The 17,527-nt window shown below is 44.1% G+C and overlaps 2 protein-coding genes across 2 annotated transcripts; one reads left to right on the top strand and one right to left on the bottom strand.

Annotated features, from left to right (window-relative positions):
* Positions 1–6,867: 6,867 nt before the first annotated feature.
* Positions 6,868–8,899, bottom strand: MYCFIDRAFT_56164 (uncharacterized protein). Its single transcript, XM_007924408.1, has 2 exons — positions 7,136–8,899; positions 6,868–7,082 (listed from the first exon to the last, which is right to left on the bottom strand). The coding sequence occupies exons 1-2, from the start codon at positions 8,731–8,733 to the stop codon at positions 7,013–7,015; spliced, it is 1,668 nt and encodes a 555-aa protein (XP_007922599.1). The 5' UTR covers positions 8,734–8,899; the 3' UTR covers positions 6,868–7,012.
* A 798-nt stretch (positions 8,900–9,697) lies between these two features.
* MYCFIDRAFT_56165 (uncharacterized protein) lies at positions 9,698–11,503 on the top strand (the record flags this gene model as incomplete). The annotated part of the gene is made up of 1 exon (XM_007924409.1): positions 9,698–11,503. One exon carries the CDS (start codon positions 9,698–9,700, stop codon positions 11,447–11,449), a length of 1,752 nt encoding a protein of 583 aa, XP_007922600.1. The 3' UTR covers positions 11,450–11,503.
* Between the last annotated feature and the right edge of the window lie 6,024 nt (positions 11,504–17,527).

Raw genomic sequence — 17,527 nt, 5'->3', positions numbered from 1 at the left:
AATCGATACCTTATCGTTTATCGATAGCTTTATCGGGACGAGATTAGTAGCTTCTTCCGGGTCTATAATATCGATTATTAGCTATATAAAGCGTTCGGTTTTAGTGCCTAGACGGAGATGCTTAGTACTAATTCCGAGTACTATATCGAGACTCTACGTAATAGTCGACTAATATTGTATCTCGAAATCGTAACCCTCGAACATACCCTTTAGCTCTAGTCTAAATACGATACCTAATGCCTAGTCGATATAGTATAACGAGAGGTACTTACGGGTTCTATACTTCGCGTCCTCGGCAAGATTTCCTAGGATATATTTATAGCTAAGCTCCGAGTTCAAATTAATTATATCCTTAGTTAAACCTTCTACTAGAATACGCTCGTTAATGCCGATATAGGAGGTAGTTATATTTAGCATCTCCGTACGGTTACCCTGCTTCTAGACGCCCTTGCGATTCTTCTACTTAACTAGGTTATCGTATACCGAGAAACTCCGCTTGTCTCGAGCTATTACGATTATACGCTAGTCCTAAACTGCCTCTGTCTTCCGCATTAGTACCTAAATCGTGCGAGCGGCACTAGACAGGCCTATATTGTTAATAACACTAATTATATAGTATAGTATACTACTAGTAACTAGGTATAGGCCGAATTGCTTGCCGAATATAGAAGCCTTCTTTAAGGAGATCGAGCGAATAGCTATCTAGGTTATTACCGTAATGCGCTTACGGAGGCGATCTTGCTTCTACGGCAGATCGTTCTCTTTGTCGATAGATACCTTCTTGTTTAGAAGTAGCTTCCGTAGGAGACTAACCTATATTAGCGCAGTTTCCTCGATTACACTATATATCTCCTATATATTAACTTCCTATATCGAATCCTCTAGCTTATATTAGTTAAAGAAGGGCTAACTAACAAGCTTCTTTAGTTCGTTGCGAATAACTCGAGCTAAGACGATATACTTATATTTAAGGGCAGCTATAGACTAGCGGATATAGTTGCGATAAGTCCTATTTAGCTTCTCGCTATAACTATTAAAGATTATTATCTACTACTTAAGCGGGAGCCTAGTACGCTTTATCTCTCCGAAGATATTAACGTACTTCTACTCGCGGGTACGACGCTAACTACGAACGCGTTAAGTGCCTCGAGTAGTCCTATTCTATTAAATACGTCGCTAAGGACTAGCGGCGGCGGCGGCGGCTGCGGCTACGAGTCGAGTTTGTTATCGAGTCTAGCGGCGTAGTAGTATAGCTACGCTAGCATCTTCCGCATTTTCCTCGTCCGCGAGTTTATCGCTATTATCCTCCTCGACGTCGCTAAATAGGTCGATAGCCTCGTCTTCCTTAATAGGAGCCTCTTCTACCTCTTCTAATACGATATTATTATTACTAAGATTATTATCCTACTTATACGCCTCTAGCTCGTATGTATCCTTATTAGCGACTGCTTACAATAATGCCTCTCGACGCGCTTCGTCTTTATTACGCTTATTGCGCTCGTTCTGCTAAAGGGCAAGGTCCGTATTAAGCGCAGCCTATATCTCCGCCTACTAATCGGAGTCTAAGTTTATTTTAGATAGCGGCTCGGATAAGAGGTTAGGGTCGAGGTATAGCGGCGCTAGACCGGATAGCGCGTTAGGTAGGTTAGAGTTAGAGTTAGATATATTAGCGGCAATAATAGTACTAGACGCGAGTGTTAGCGGCAGTGCGAGTGCTAGCGGCAGTACGAGTGCTAAATACAGGTAGAAGAACGTAGGAGTAGGAAGAAGAGACGAAGAAGGGCGTTTGTACTACTATTATACCTATAGCTTAAAGCGGCAAGGCTTTGTTAGTTAGACCTACTTAACTAAGGAAGTGTAAAGCGCTTAGTTTACGACTTACGATTTATATACAAAGACAGTACGATTAGTCGCAACGCCGACAAGACTTCGTTAATATATAGTAGTAGTAGCAGTAGCAGTAGTAGCACCTCTATAAACACAAGATCGATTAATACAGTATATACGATATTAATTAGCGCGATAAACGATAACCTATAGGAAGCCGTATACGAGAATCTTCTACTACTTAGCGTAGAACGGAGCGCAATTAGCGATAAGCATAATCTATAATAGCCTATAGTGCTAGCCTATAGTGCTAGCCTATAATGCTAGCCTATAGTACTAGCTTTTATCGATAGATTTAAGCTAGCTAAATAGCCTCCGCTACTTAGACACAATATAATAATACTACGCTCTACGCATGTATCGCTCGCATTAAGGTAATCTAGAAATAGCCGCTCTACAACCTCCGTATTGTCGCTTATCGATATTCGAAGGTCTTAATTCTAGTAAATAAGTTAGCTTCGCTCGAGGGCTAGCATTTAGTAGGTAGGCATTAGGGATATACGTAGTCTATACAAACAGTATTTAGAAATAGTCGCTCTACAATCTCCTAGTCTTAGATGTGTGTATTTCGTGTATTAGATATTAGGTAGTTAGATACTATACTAACCCGTCGTATATCTATAGCTACCTATATTAAATATTACTTATTTTCTTGATAACTACGCGTTGCATTTAAATACTATATATATAGAATAACTCAGAATTAACGGGATAATAAGATGCGAGTGCTAAATTACGAGATTTTACGCTAGTTAATAACCTAGTATTTTTATAAGGACTGCCTCTATAGCTTTGCGACATTTGTCCTTAGACCCTTGCTAGCGCAAGGAGGTTAGTATAGTAGTATAGGTCCGGTCGCGTAGTAGTCCGATATAGATTAGTAGTAGTAGTAGTAGTAGTAGTAGTAGAAGGAGCATAGTAGTAGAAGGTAGGTAGAAGACCTATACCTACTACACTTCCTTACGCTTAGTTAGTAAGGGTCTAAACCGGAGATAGCCTAGAATGCGGTATCTGTCCTAGCCGGCTAGTTACGGACCTCATCCCTTATCTTCGATATAGGATTTACTATATATTAGAGGACTAGTTGTAGATAAAAATCTAGAAGTAGACAAACTCTCGGTGTCTAGAATAATTATCTATAGTAACAAAGTAAAAGAGCAAGTATACATACTTGCCGTCTAGCGAATAATAGAGGACAAGAATTATTAACGAGTCGGATCTCTATAGGCGAAGTTGTAGTAGAAGATTAAAAGATCGAAGATCGAAGAGGATTGTAAGGTCGAGGCTGTCTAACTACACTTTCGAAGCTTCGGTATATTCTAACTTCTCTCTACCCTGTAGAATAGCCTCCGAGCCCTACGACTACGAGTTTATCTAATAGGAGAAACAGACTATGCCTATATTAAGCTGTTCGGAGTTACAACCTTCTACTCGGGCGGCGTACGCGGTCTCGGAATTAGGGTATAATTCGAGGCTTAAGCATCGACTAGACTTCGAACGCTATAAATATCTCTCTAGCTATAGATTAGAGTTTCGCTCTTTGCCTCGCGAGAAAGGCAATCGGATAATAAATAGGACGTATTAGAATTAGGCTGTCTTATAGCCTACTATAAGAGATCTATATAGGGTACGCGTGCGACCGCATTAGCTCTTAATGCGGGCAATAGATACATCTATACACCGTGCAATACTAGCTCTCGACGTAGAAGCTAGAAGCCTAGAGCAACCCTAATACTAGCGGTCGGCGATTCGAGCGACTTATAGTTAATCGTACGCGCGTTACGTCGAGCGACCTATTATAGGTTATTTGTATAGTGTTTTATATAGGTTATACCTAGGTTAACACCTATATAGTATAGTATATAGATTTCTACTAAATCGCGTCGAAATCGCGTCCTCTAGTATATTCTTATATTTCTTCTATCTTAGACCTCGTCGTCGCTGTTGTCGCTATACCGATAGCATCTCTTGTCGCTTAGTTATCCTTATTGTCGCCTCCTATTACGTGTTCTAATAGCTAAGCCTAACAACATCGTATACCGCTTTTTTAAGCAATATAACGACTATAGGGCAAAGCGGCGTATTATTTGTCGTTTCTGCGATTACAACAATATAAAGGACTTAACGCGGAATAAGGAGCATATCGCGAAGTATAAGAAGCGGATAGAGGCGTAAAGGATAGGTAAACTGCCGTCGTCGCCGGAATAGATTAAATTGCCGTAGGTCGCGTTAACCGCCGCTTAGTACGACTATCTCGAGGAGTTATGCGGTACGGTATACTTCGAGGAAAATAAGCCGTTTAGCTTCTTCGAGAAGATAGTAGTAAAGGCGTTGTTTACCGCCCTATACCCTTCGTTCGAGCCTCCGAATGCGACGCGAATTCGACGTATTCTACTACTACGGCACTTCGAGAAACTAGAAGAGAAGATATTAGCTAAAGTCGCGTATTACGACGAGCTAAATCTACAGATTAATAGTACCTCTAACGGCAATAGAATAGGCGTTACTACCTTGTCGCTCGTCGACTCTACTAGCTACTATACGATTAAGACGCGTTAGATAGAAACAGTCGATAAATCGGCTAAAGAAGGCGCGCGCTAGGCGAAGGTAAAGTGCGAGTAGCTTACCGGCGGTAACCTCTCGAAGGTTAGCTTAATTGCCTTCGATACGTATGCTACTAACCTAAAGATAATACGCCTACTAGAAGAAGATCCGGACCTTAGTTACGTTATTATAGTGCCCTACGACTTATACGGCGGCGCGTTGTTAATAAGAGACTTCTTTAAACATCCGGAAATAAAAGGCCTCTACGACGAGGCGTAATACGTCGTCTCTTACCTATTACGGAAGAAGGCGATATATTAGCTCTTAAAGAAGAAGCAGGTAGCAATCTACGGCAAGACCTTCTCGCTAATTAGTATATATAAGACTCGCTAGCCGACTATAATTGCCTTGTTTAAGTCACTTCTACGTAGTAAGTATACCCTTTAGGAGCTAGTCCGTAACCGTGCTTCTATACTAGACTTCGAGGCGCGGTTTACAATAACAGACTATATATTCTAGACTAATCTTTAAGCCGCTGTCGACCTGCTAGAGCCGCTAAATAATTAGCTTATTCTATCTTAGTTAAAGGAGGCTATAATAGACAAAGTAATACCTCGGTAGTTTAGCTATAAAGCTACTCTCGAGAAGTAGATTAATACGAGTCTACTACTAATCCGAGAGCTACTCGAAGGTGTCTAATTTGTCCTTAATATACGGAAGTTAGTAGCTACGATTATAGGCTAGTAAGAGCGCTTCTTACGATAGGTAAATAAGCACTATTAGGCGGCCTATTATCTTAACCCTTCTATAGTTAGTTAAGGCGCTAGACTATTACCTACTAAGTAAGCGATTATCCTTAACGCCTTACGCTTAACAACCTTAGAAGTAGATAAGCAGCTGTCGATTAAGTCGGACTTCTACGACTATATCTACTAGCGAGACGCCTTTATTGCTTCTAACGAGTGCTAGTTACGCTATAGCACTAATATAAAGCTCTTCTAGAGCTATAGAGCTACTGCCTTATCTTTGCTATCGGACTATGCCTTACGGCTTTATTAAACTATTGCTAATACTATTACCGCCGAGCGGACGTTCTTAGCCCTTAAGCTAATATAGACTAGGCTTCGTTCTCGGCTTATAATAGAGCGACTTAACTAGCTAATCTTTATCTACTTTAACTATCGAGTCCTTCGGAAGGAGCTAGATCTATCTACTAAGAAACGGAAGCGTACTACTGCCCTAGTAGGTAATACGTTTATAGCTAAATAGAACAAGATAATAGATAAAGAAGAAGCCGCCGCAGTAGCTAATACTATAGTGCTATTACAAAGCGCAGTCTATAAGGCTATAAGCGACAGTTTGAATAGTAATCTGCCTACCTATAACGAATACGTAGAAGAGGCGGAGCTAGAGACTGCTTTTAGAAGGGTAGATATTTAAGATTTGTTAGCATAGGTCTATACTATTCTACACTAAATTCTACTACAAAATCTATATAGGTTAATGCCTAAGAGTTATGCCTTGCGACTTAATAATAATCGCACTATTTAGTGAGTTATTAATAGTCGCACGCGTGCGAGCGACTATAGGTCGGCCGACCCCTGCCCAATACTTTCTAGATCCTGACACGATCCCGGCACGAATTTGGTATAATCCTAGTAACCAACTCAAAGACAGAGTGCTGTAGAATCGATCTCTACTACTATAAAAAGGGAGAGATCTGCACATCTCATCCAAGCGCAGTAAAGCATACCTCGTTCTCCACAACACCCCTCTCACTCGCACCATGCTACTCGCACCAACAATCAAGACCATCGCCCTCCTTGTCCTCGGGCTGAGCACCACAGCTCAAGCTGCTATGAATTGGCATAATGTCAGGGCCGCCAAGCCTCCCGCCAAGCCTCCCGCCAAGCCTCCCGCCCAGCCTCCCGCCCACGGGGACGGAGCTGCAGTATCTATCCCCCGCATGCATCCCTTCCAACATCGCCCTCACTAACATTGGGTGACTAGTGCATAAGCAATGCCGATTGCCAAGTAGGCTGTCAAGTGGATGCCCAACTGGAATTCGTCCCATACGTTGTTGGTACATGTACCAGTCAAGTTTGCAAATGCACGGTACGATCTCCTCTTAGCTCCTACTCGGCCTCCTGGCTCGGCTAACGTCTCGAAATAGTTGACGAACTGCAGTGGTGTCTGCAGCGCATACTACGCCAAACATTATCCAACAGCTTCAGTAACGGCCTTTTGTGACGATGGTAACGGGGGTTGTGCTTGTGCAGTGGATTGCAAGCAGGATCAGAACTGTCTCCAAGACCCATATTCGCTAAAAGCTCTTCGTAAGGGGGATTGCAAAACACCAAAATCAAGATAGGGAGAATGGGAGCTGTACAGTGACGTGGGAGATCTGATGTAAGAGGAGAAAAAAGGAGATGAGCTGCGAAGTGTGAGCGCTGGTCATTATGCTTATCGAAGCTTTGGAAATACTCTTGAGGCAGCGAAGTATGTACACATTATCCATTCATGGTTGCCCGAGAAGCTGCCACTATCCATCCGAGTCATCGGTCTCAGCGGGCAGGCAACACTATTGGCCTTGCCCGTTCGACTGAGGTCTCGGTGTTATGGGTAAGAAGTTCCCGACGATGAGAGACGGGCTGCGGACAAATCAGCATCCAAATCGCAACTCACAACGTATGACTTTACTCACATATTATGCGTGTCTCGTCGAATGGTAAACGAGAAACAACACTTTATCGTCTCCATCGGCCCGTTACACTCCTGTCCAGCGCTGGTACCATTCTTCGCAGGACTTTCAGTCAATCCAGCAGGACGTTTCAAAGCACAACTCGTAAGTATAGCTTTCTGACTCTGATCGAAAGCAATAGCGCCGAACTTCTCCCAATAGCTCACGAGGCTGTCCTCGGCGATGATTTCATGAATTGCCATCTTGCCGTCTCGTAAGTCGCTTACGGGTCTTCCTATCAGTTCTGCCATCTGACCATTGCCTCGAAAGACTTCGCCCGTTCTTCGCCAACAGCAAGCTGGGATTGCCATTGATGCGAAGACTCGGTCGTATTCCATCAAACTTCGCTCGAACCACATTTCGACGAGGACGAGTTGCATGTCGGTGAGACTCTGCATTGCTTCGCGAAATTTGGGTCGGAACCGATCGAGCTGTTTCAGAATTCGCAGTTGACTTTCTCGGGTGAGATGTTTGGACATGTATTGATTCAAGCGCGCATAGCCCTTCACGTAATTAAAAGGCTTCAGCATCCCGGCATCATACTTTGCTTTGAGAAGCTTGTGTAGTCGGTCCTCTGCTGAGCTCAGTCCGGCTGGATCAGCAGCGGTCAAGTAGAACTTATCTCGTGCTCGGGAGTCGACAGGCAGCGTGCTTGTTGGCCTACTTATTTCGTTTCCAGCTTGTGCCTGCACTGCCTGAAGAGCAGGGTTTTGCTGGGCGAGATTGCTAGTCGCCAACGCATTCATACTACTCGGGCTGATCAGAGGATCGTTGAATAGCGTCTGCACGGCATCCGCATCATTATAAGCGGCTCCGTCGTCGATCAGTGAAGATGACAAGAAGTCGCTCAGCAGATTGTACTCATTATTCACCTCCGAGGTATTGAACATGTAATTCGGATGTAGGTGGTGCATGTCCTGGAACTGATTGGGTACATGTGAGCTGTTCCAATCAAGATTCTGCAGGACACTTCCCGCAGTACTTCCACCTCGCTGAGGAATAGGTCGTTGAATGGAAGTAGGCGATATAGGCGCTGGCTGGGTTATTTGCTGTGGCCCTGCCCTTCCTCCACCATTGAGCATGCCGTTGGCTTGAGCCTGAGCTTGTCCGTTCTCCACACCAACCATTCCATCTTGCTGGCCTGGAGCAGGCGCGATCTCTGCCACGTTCAACACGTCGCTCTTTTGTCTCTTGGGAGGATCTCGAGGTTCGTCATGGCACAAATGTCCTATGTCTCGCTTTACGCATCTCGCGCACGGTCTTTCTAGATCGCAAGTCATATGGCTTCGACGGCAATATACACAGGCATGGTTAACTTTGCGCCGCTTCTTCTTGCCCTCGCCATTGTTGTCGCCCGTACTCGTCCCATTTACATCTGATGCTCTCCGTTTGGGAGAAGTTTGTGTGGTCTCAGGTTTCGAGGCTGTTGCCGCTGGCGCATTCGAGCTGTTGGCGTTTGCTGGCGACGCTGACGGTGCGCCTTTCTGCGCGGCCGACTGCAGAGTCTCAGAGGAAGCACTGGCGATTGATTGTCGATCTCGGTTCGGGTCGGGAGAGGCCATGATATGTTACGCTATATGTGCGACTCGGACATGCACGGTTGACGATATGTCGGCCTCCCAGCAACCAGGTTCCGCTGGAGCACTGACATACAGCGCGACCACGCGCCGCTCGGTTGATGTGTATGCCTGATAGCGTAGCACTTGCTGCAGCTCATTTGGCAGTTTGCGGTACCACCCGTGTCCTCGAGCTCCTGCGTGTAGAACGTGCGGTCTCTCGTAAGGTCGCATGAGGCTATGCGCGGAGTCAGCTCAGCATCAATGCGGGGACTCTCGGAACAGCATGTCCGGCCGAGAAGTGAATTGTTCGGGATCGCCTGGCAGGCTTGGCATTTTCTCACTTTAACCGCGCGAGTCGCAATGCATCTCGTTTTGCTTCTCTTCTACAGTCACAGACTCATACATCAACACGTCTCGCAGAACAGGTTCCCGGGCCGATTCGCCGGGGATGGGCTCGCCTTCCACTGCGCCAGTTCTTGCTCCCCAACAACAGCCATCCATGTTACATCGTGGACAGCCGAAGAGACCACCAAGCTGCGAGATCGCGCCAACAAATGCGCGATGGAGAAGGCCTCAAGACTTCCGCTTCGCGCGCCTATGAGGCAAGGGCGCGGACTCAGGATAAGGCTGGCTGCTGCATCTCATGAGAGTAATGTACAGGTAGAAGCTGTCATCAAGCGGAGGGCGACCCAACGATGCAACTCTGGCCGCAAACAACATCGTATTTTCTTCTCTCACCTGCGCCGGTACTTGCTTCGAGCATGGGGTCGATGCCAATGCTGGCAGCCATGTGGTCTAAGTTCGAGATAAGAGGAGAATCTGGTAAGGGTTGCACGCAATGCTGACTTTTGGGGGGTGAGATGCGCGGCAATTCGTGGTATTACTTGCGCGTTGAAATCTTGCTCTCTATGCCGCCTTAAACTAAATACGTCACCGGTCCTGAAACGGTAGGTATCGCAGCGTTAGAATGGCGTTGAAGTGGCTACTTGCTCTCGTGCTGCTGGCTGAGGCGACGGTACTCGAAAACCGTGGAGTTCCTAATCAGCCAAAAGACGTCAAGACGATTAAATCTCCAAATGGAGCGACGATTCGATACAAAGAGCCTGAGATTTGCGAAACGACTCCTGGAGTGAAATCATACAGTGGCTACATCGACATTGGCGAGACTATCCACATTTTCTTCTGGTTCTTCGAGTCTCGACGCGATCCAGCCAATGATCCGGTCACGCTCTGGCAGAACGGTGGGCCTGGATCAGATTCTTTAATCGGTCTCTTCGAGGAGGTCGGTCCGTGCTATGTATCTAATGAGACGTTGAAAACGCATGTCCGTGAATATTCTTGGTCCAACACGAGCAATCTTTTGTTCCTCTCGCAGCCCGTCGGTGCTGGTTTCTCCTACAGCACCAAGGTAGAAGGCTACTTGGATGATTACGATTTGATTCGACCTCAGGAGATTGCGAACCGTACGACTGGGAAGGGACGCTTTAGAAATTCCGTTTACACAGGCAATGACACGTCCACACTGGCGGCAAATACCGCTTGGGAAGTCTTGCAAGCACTGTATGGTGCGCTACCTTCGTTGACGAACGACAAAGTCAAATCCACAGACTTCATCTTCTGGGCTGAATCATACGGAGGACATCTGGGGCCCGCATTCGCGAGTAAATTCTACGAAGAAAACCAGAAAATCGAGGAGCAGAAATTGACTGGGCGCAAGCTCAATTTCAAAGTCTTCGGCATCGTCAACGGTTGGATCGATATGGCAATTCAAGCCAAGCACGTGTTTGAGTTCACACAGAACAACCCTTACGGTGCGAAGCTCCTGAATGACACAATCTACAACCACGGAAAATTCAACATGTACCGTGAAGGTGGCTGCCAGGACAACCTCAAATATTGTCAAGTGTATGCTGACTATGCCGATGACTCTTGGAAACGCTACCAATGTGCCGCCGCACAATTCATATGCCGAAACGATGTCGAGGGGCTTTACTACTCCTTCGGCGAAGATAGGGGAGTCTATGATATTCGAGTCTGTGGTGGCGAAGGTCTCGATGTCCCTCCTCACTCCTGGACGCAGCTACTCGGTACCTCTGATGTTCAAAATGCTTTGGGCGTGGATTTGAATTATACGAGTAGCGCGAACTACTTCATCTACAACGCCTTCAGTCTCTCCGGAGACTACGCAATGAGTTACCTCCCACAAATCGAAAAAACGCTCTCCTACCCCGACGTCCAAATCGCACTCGTGTACGGCGACGCAGATTACATCTGTGCCTGGCCTGGTGGCGAAGACGTATCTTTGACCGCGAACTGGACGGGCACAGAAAAGTTCCGAAAAGCCGGCTACGCGAAACTCGTCGTCGATGGCAAAGAGTATGGTGAGGTCAGACAGTATGGTCGGTTCTCTTTCACGAGAGTTTGGGAAAGTGGGCACGAAGTTCCCTGGTTTCAACCTAAAGCTGCGTACGCGATTTGGAATCGCACGAATTATGGTGTTGATGTTGCGACGGGCACGAAGGATACTAAACGCAATAGCACTTATTCTTCCGAAGGCCCAGGGAACAGTACGTATACGAGGACGCTACCGCCGCTGAATTGTTCTCAAGGTGACGGAAACAGTAAAGCTGGTAATCCGAGGTATGCGGGTTTGAGGCATGGGTTGGGGATGATGGACTTTCCGCGATTTGGAAGGGAAATGCATGTGATAGAGCTGTGAGAATGTCCGCTGTATATATGATGATGATGACGAATGATAAGAGGACCCCACGCCAATTAACAATTCGCCTATTAACGCTTTTCCCGAAACGCGTCGACTTTAACCTACACTTTACTCTTCTCTTCTTATATTATCGACGTAGTAGAAAGTTTAGTATTCCGTAGTATAGCGTATTTATAGCTCCTATAGGGTAGAAAAGTAAGGACTCTATTTTATCTCGATACTAAAGTACGCCGTAGTAGCTAATTAACCTAGACTTTAAGCTAAGCCCTAGCGATACTATCGATATCTTATTACTATACGTTAAAGACCTTTAAACCCTCGCTAATAGCGAGGATAGTAACGTTAGCCCTATAGTCCGCTTAAGTACTAGTAATACGTTAGAGGTCTTAACCTAGTAGATAAGCGAGGCGAGCTTACGAGCGAAGTAAGTACTTAGACTCGCGAGATACGAGCGATAGCGACGAAGTATAGTATCCGACTACGTAAGGCAATATTCCTAGAAAAGGTAATATCTTTCTTTCTCTTAGCGAATATAAAAAGGGTTATATTAGTAGATAGATAGGGTAGTAGTAAATTAGTATAGTATTCGATAGAGATCTAAGAGGAGAGGGAGGAAGGCAGGCTAGTTAGCCTAACGCTAAGCACTAAGCCCTATCTAAGGTATTAGGACCCTAGCTTTACTTAGTCTAGTTATATACTAATTACGTATAACCTCTAATATACGCTTCCCTTCTAAAGGCCGCGCCCTCGTAGCCTGTCTATATTCTAACCTAATCTCCGTTGCCGCTAACTTAGTAGATTAACTAAGCTATTTAGCTACGCTAAATTAAACGCTTAACTACCTAATTGTAAGAAGGGTATATTAGCAGGTAGATAGGGTAGTAGTAGGTACAAGTAGTATTCGATAGAGAACTAGGAGGAGAAGGAGGAAGGTAGGCTAGTTAGCCTAACGCTAAGCGCTAAGCCCTGCCTAAGGCACTAAGACCCTAGCTTTACTTGGCCTAATTATATACTAATTACGTATAGCCTCTTTGGTCCTAATACACGCTTCCCTTCTAAAGGCCGCGCCCTCGTAGCCTGTCTATATTCCAATCTCGACCTCTATTGCTACTAACTTAGCAAGTCTAATAAGCCGCTTAGCCGTACTAAATTAAACACTTAACTACCTAATTATATAACTATATCAAACCTTACCTCTAAACAACACAATATACAACTCTAACTGCGCTATCTCTATATACAATAAACTATAAAGTGATATATATCTATAAGAATTAAGGGCCTTCGACTAATTATAATACGAGCGCGTCTTCCCTACTATAATAGGTAGACGTACGAGGTATTATAGCACTGCCTCCGTTCTAAGTAATATCGTATCGAGTTCTTTGCGTCTACTCTTAAAAGACTTAGCAATGTCCGCTTCCGAGGGTTGTCCGCTTCCGAGGGTTTATTCTTATTATTACGAGGACTATTATTATTCGTAGTTTCGCTAGCTCTAATTAGTTAGGTTTAGCAGCCTTCAAGTGTTAATCTTATCTTATCTTTTCAAAAAAACATAGCTCGTCTAGTTTCTATAGGTAAAGGCTATTATAAGTGTAGTAGTAGAGGTTCGCTTCGCTTAAAGGGTCGGAAAGATCGAGGAGTAACCTATTATCCGCAAGATCGACCCCGGCTAGCTGTTACGGATCTGATTGGTTAGAGTCCTTACATAATCTTAGAGCGACGCTAAGACTAGTAGGCTAAGCTGTCGCTCTATCTTACTAGGAGCGATAGGAGCGGTCGAGAGCGACAGCGTCGCTTACGTCGCTTACGACTATAGACAAGATGTCTCCTTTGTATTTAGGAACGCCGGAATGCCCTTATAGCTCGAGGCGTTTAACTTATATTACCTACTTACTGATTGGAATTACCTTTGTACCAATTATTCTGTCTCTGCCTCCCGCTTGTATTAGCCTCTCTAAAGAAGCCTCGGCTTGCACGTAATAAGAAGTTACCTAACGATCTGTCGCGAGTAACCGTAATACTTTGAACGCCCTTAGGATGAGTGCCTTATTATAAGTCGGAAGGGGAACTCCCGCCCCTAGCGAGACAGGCAGTACTCGACGTACTACCTCTAGTGCTAGCAATATACTCGGAACCTATACCGGAAACGATTCTCTTAAGATCGGAAAGCTAGACTTTTATTACGGCGACCGAGACAAATTCGATACCTAGGTTAGCTAGATAGATATATATTTTATATTCAACCAGGTTTAAGATAACTTAAAGCTAGTCTTCGTAACGACGTTTATACGAGGTAGGGCTTAGCATTAGGTTAAACCATTTCTTAGGACCTATCTAGATAGCAACGGGACCGACAATTCGGATAGAATCTTCGTAAGCTATGAAAATCTTAAGCGTACGATAAAGAAGGTCTTTAGATCTTCTAACGAAGTTGCTACCGCAGTTAGGGTTATCTAACATTTAACTTAGAAGGGGTTATATACCGATTACGCCGCTAAATTTTAGGAATACGCCTAACTTACGGATTGAGACGACGAAGCTCTTATAACAATGTATCGGCGAGGTCTTAAGGATAACGTTAAAGACGAGCTTATACGCGACGGTAGAAAAATAGATGATATAGGAATATTAGTTAAGGTTACGATCGATCTCGACGATAGGCTCTACGAACGAGCTTTAGAACGACGTTACGATTCTAAGACTTCTAGAAAAGCTAGTTATACTCCTAGATACGATAATAGACGAAACTATAGTACCTACGATAAACCAAAAGGGAACAACTACTACGGTACGCAACTAATAGAGCTAGACGCTACCTAGAAGGGTCGAGCAATTAAAGGAAGAAAAGGCAAGAGTTCGCCTAAGAAAGTAGGAAGATTGACTTACTATACGTATAGCAAGGAAGGCTATATAGCACGGAACTGCCGCGGTAAGAATATAGTACGACGCGAACAGTTTAATATAATACAACGAAAGGACTCGGGCAGAGAAGGCTACCGAATAGTAGTAGAGCTATACTCTATTAATAACGCGCCGAGGACCTACGTAGAGGTCGTAAAGGAAGAGCTACGACAAATCTATATAATAGCACGACGACAAGAACCCGTATATAGAGCCCTTTACTAGAGATTCTATTACGACGACTAATGCCAAATTCATTATTCTACTAAAGTAGAAGCAAGATTTTTCCCTTAGATTAGGCGACTCGTACGAGAAGATGCGAAATCCTAGTTAGAAGAAGAAACGATTGATAAATCTTGCTTAGATACCGACGATAAAGAAAACCGAGATCCGGAAGCTTCATTCCCTCCCGGGGAGGAGTTAGGAGCTATCCTAGAAGTACCGGAGTCCCCTTAGCAAGAGGAGGAACAGCAAGAAGATTCAGAAGGAAGTCTAGATACCGAGGAAGAAACTACGAATAAAGAAAGTGAAGACGAATTCGGGATTAACGACGATACGATCCTTACGTTTACAATAGATATACCTATAGTAGCGCGAACAATCGCCTTGTATCTAGTACGCAAATACGAGGAAATGTTTCTAAAGGTTAACGGACAACGGAAGGTCGATCCTATCTAATTTGATTATTTCTAGATAAGCTTACGGGCAAAATTCTAGAATCACCCCCGGATACCTATAGACTATACGTACTATAACTTCATTACGGAGCGAGTACCGATAGGAAGCACAATTACGCCTTACGGATACGTCCTACCCGACGAAAGGACGATTATTACTTAAGATATACGTTAGACGGTCTAGCGATTAAATCAGTAATACCGAAAGGCTATAGCAGCGTAGGGACAAGATATATGCAACGATACCCTCGAGGAAAAATTATATGCCGAAGAAGCACGAACGGCAGGACTACGGATCCGTAACTAGTTAGAACAACGTTAGGCTACTAATTAGTCGGGAAACGGACCAACTCTCTAGATTAGAGCGTTCTAAGAGAGTTCCTTAATACCGAAAGCGCTTAAGCATTAACAGCAGTCTTCCGTATAAAAGTTATCGTTAACGGGCACCCGACGAGTATATTAATAGATTCCGGAGCGAGCGGGAACTTTGCCTCCGAATTATTCGTTAAAAGCCGAGGGATCGTAACCCGAAGTAGAAGAGAAGGAGCGTATAAACTTATAGCAGTAGATAGGTTACCGCTACCTAGTATAGAACGAGAAACGATACCGTTACTACTAGCTATCTAATAGCACTACGAGGAGATTGTCTTAGATATTACTAACATAGCCAGTTATAACATTATATTAGGCATACCTTAGTTAAGAAAGCATAACCTAGTCGTAGACTGGAGAAAAGGAGTACTTATATTTAAGGAATGCGACTATATAATCGGCATTTAACCTATATAGCGGCAGCGTTCGCAGGCAGATGAGATTAACAAACGTAGGGCGATTCGTAAGACGTTTGCGTCGATAGGAATTACGGAGAACCGTATTCAACCCGGATCGACACTACCGTTAGGTTAGGAGGGTTACAATAATGATTACGGGAAGGATAGAAGTTATACGCTATCGAAGAATGAAGCTAGAATCTCGGACCTAGACATTCCTAAAGAGTATACTAAGTAGAAGCGACTCTTTAAAGAGGAGAGAGGCAAGGCAGCCTTACCTAAACACTAACTATAGGATTATAAAATATACTTACAGCCTAGGAAAGAGCCTCTATAGGGACCCTTATACGCAATGTCTAAGAAAGAGCTTAAAACCCTAGACAAGTAGCTAAAAGAGAAATTAGAAAAAGGCTAGATACGGAAGTCGACATCCTCGGCAGCTTTACTAGTAATGTTCGTTCCGAAAGCCGGATTAGACGAAGGACGGCTAGTAGTCGATTTTAGACGACTTAACGACATCACAATTAAGAATCGGTACCTACTACCGAACATCGAAGAAATGTAAGACCGATTAACTAGATTAGACTAGTATACGAAGATTAACCTACGCGATGCGTTTTACGCAATACGTATAGCAGCTAGATACGAGTGGATAACAGCATTCCGAACAAGATATAGGCTTTACGAATTCTTAGTTATGCCTATAGGACTTACAAATGCCCTAGCGTTATATTAAGACCTTATAAACGAAGTCCTCCGAGACCTTCTAGATGTATGCGTTATCGCATATATAGACGATATCTTGGTCTATACTAAAGGAGCTCTCGCGGACTATATACGAATAGTGTAGGACGTCTTTAAACGATTTACTTAAGTAGGATTTAAGACTGTACCTAAGAAATGCGAATTCTATAAGAAGGAAGTCAAATTCCTAGGATTTATTATTAGCACTATAGGAATCAGGATCGATCTAGAAAAAACCAAGTCAATACAGGAATAGCTAACGCCTATATGCGTTAAAGACGTACAATCATTCCTAGGATTAGCTAACTATAACAGGAAATTCATCGAGGGCTACTCTAAGACAGCGGCACCCCTTACGGAGCTTACAAAGAAAGATAAGCAATAGAACTAGAGCACGAAGGAAGACGAAGCGTTTAGGTAGCTAAAGAAGCAATGCGTTTCTGCGCTAACGCTACGATTATTCGATAGGAGTAAGGCGGTCTAGATAGAAACAGACGCGTCGGATAGGGCTATAGGAGTATGCCTTATATAGGAACATAACGGGAAACGACACCCGGTAGCCTATTACTCGAGAAAGATGTTACCCGCGGAACAGAACTACGATATCCATAATAAGGAGCTACTTATAATAGTTGCATTACTGCAATACTAGCGAGTATACGCGGAAGGAGTACTAAGTCTTACGATTCTTTCTAATTATAAGAATCTGACTTACTTTACTACGACTAAAGTACTAACCCGAAGACAGGCCCGCTAGTCGGAGCTACTAGGGCAGTATAAGTTCGAAATCCGCTATACCCTAGGACGCGAGAACGGACGAGCCGACGCACTAAGCCGCCGTAGCGACTATATAGAAGGTTACGAACCAGTATAGCAGCAGATATTAAAAGCAAACCAAGACGGAAGCCTTAGTACTAACATAAAAGAATTCAACTACATTATACGAGTTCTTTAGGATATAGAAGAACAGTTCCCAATCG

This window comes from Pseudocercospora fijiensis (assembly GCF_000340215.1).
Source record: "Pseudocercospora fijiensis CIRAD86 unplaced genomic scaffold MYCFIscaffold_2, whole genome shotgun sequence".
Taxonomy (NCBI): Eukaryota; Fungi; Ascomycota; class Dothideomycetes; order Mycosphaerellales; family Mycosphaerellaceae; genus Pseudocercospora; species Pseudocercospora fijiensis.
The sequence above is the reverse complement of the archived record's forward strand: the minus strand, read 5'-3'. Positions and strand labels throughout refer to the sequence as shown.

What these genes read in the sequence shown, in the direction of transcription:
- MYCFIDRAFT_56164 (XM_007924408.1), bottom strand. Translation starts at nt 8,733, where the DNA reads ATGGCCTCTCCCGACCCGAACCGAGATCGACAATCAATCGCCAGTGCT. An exon ending in CGACGAGACACGCATAATAT is followed by an intron (nt 7,083 to 7,135) that starts GTGAGTAAAGTC and finishes ATTTGTCCGCAG; the next exon opens with CCCGTCTCTCATCGTCGGGA.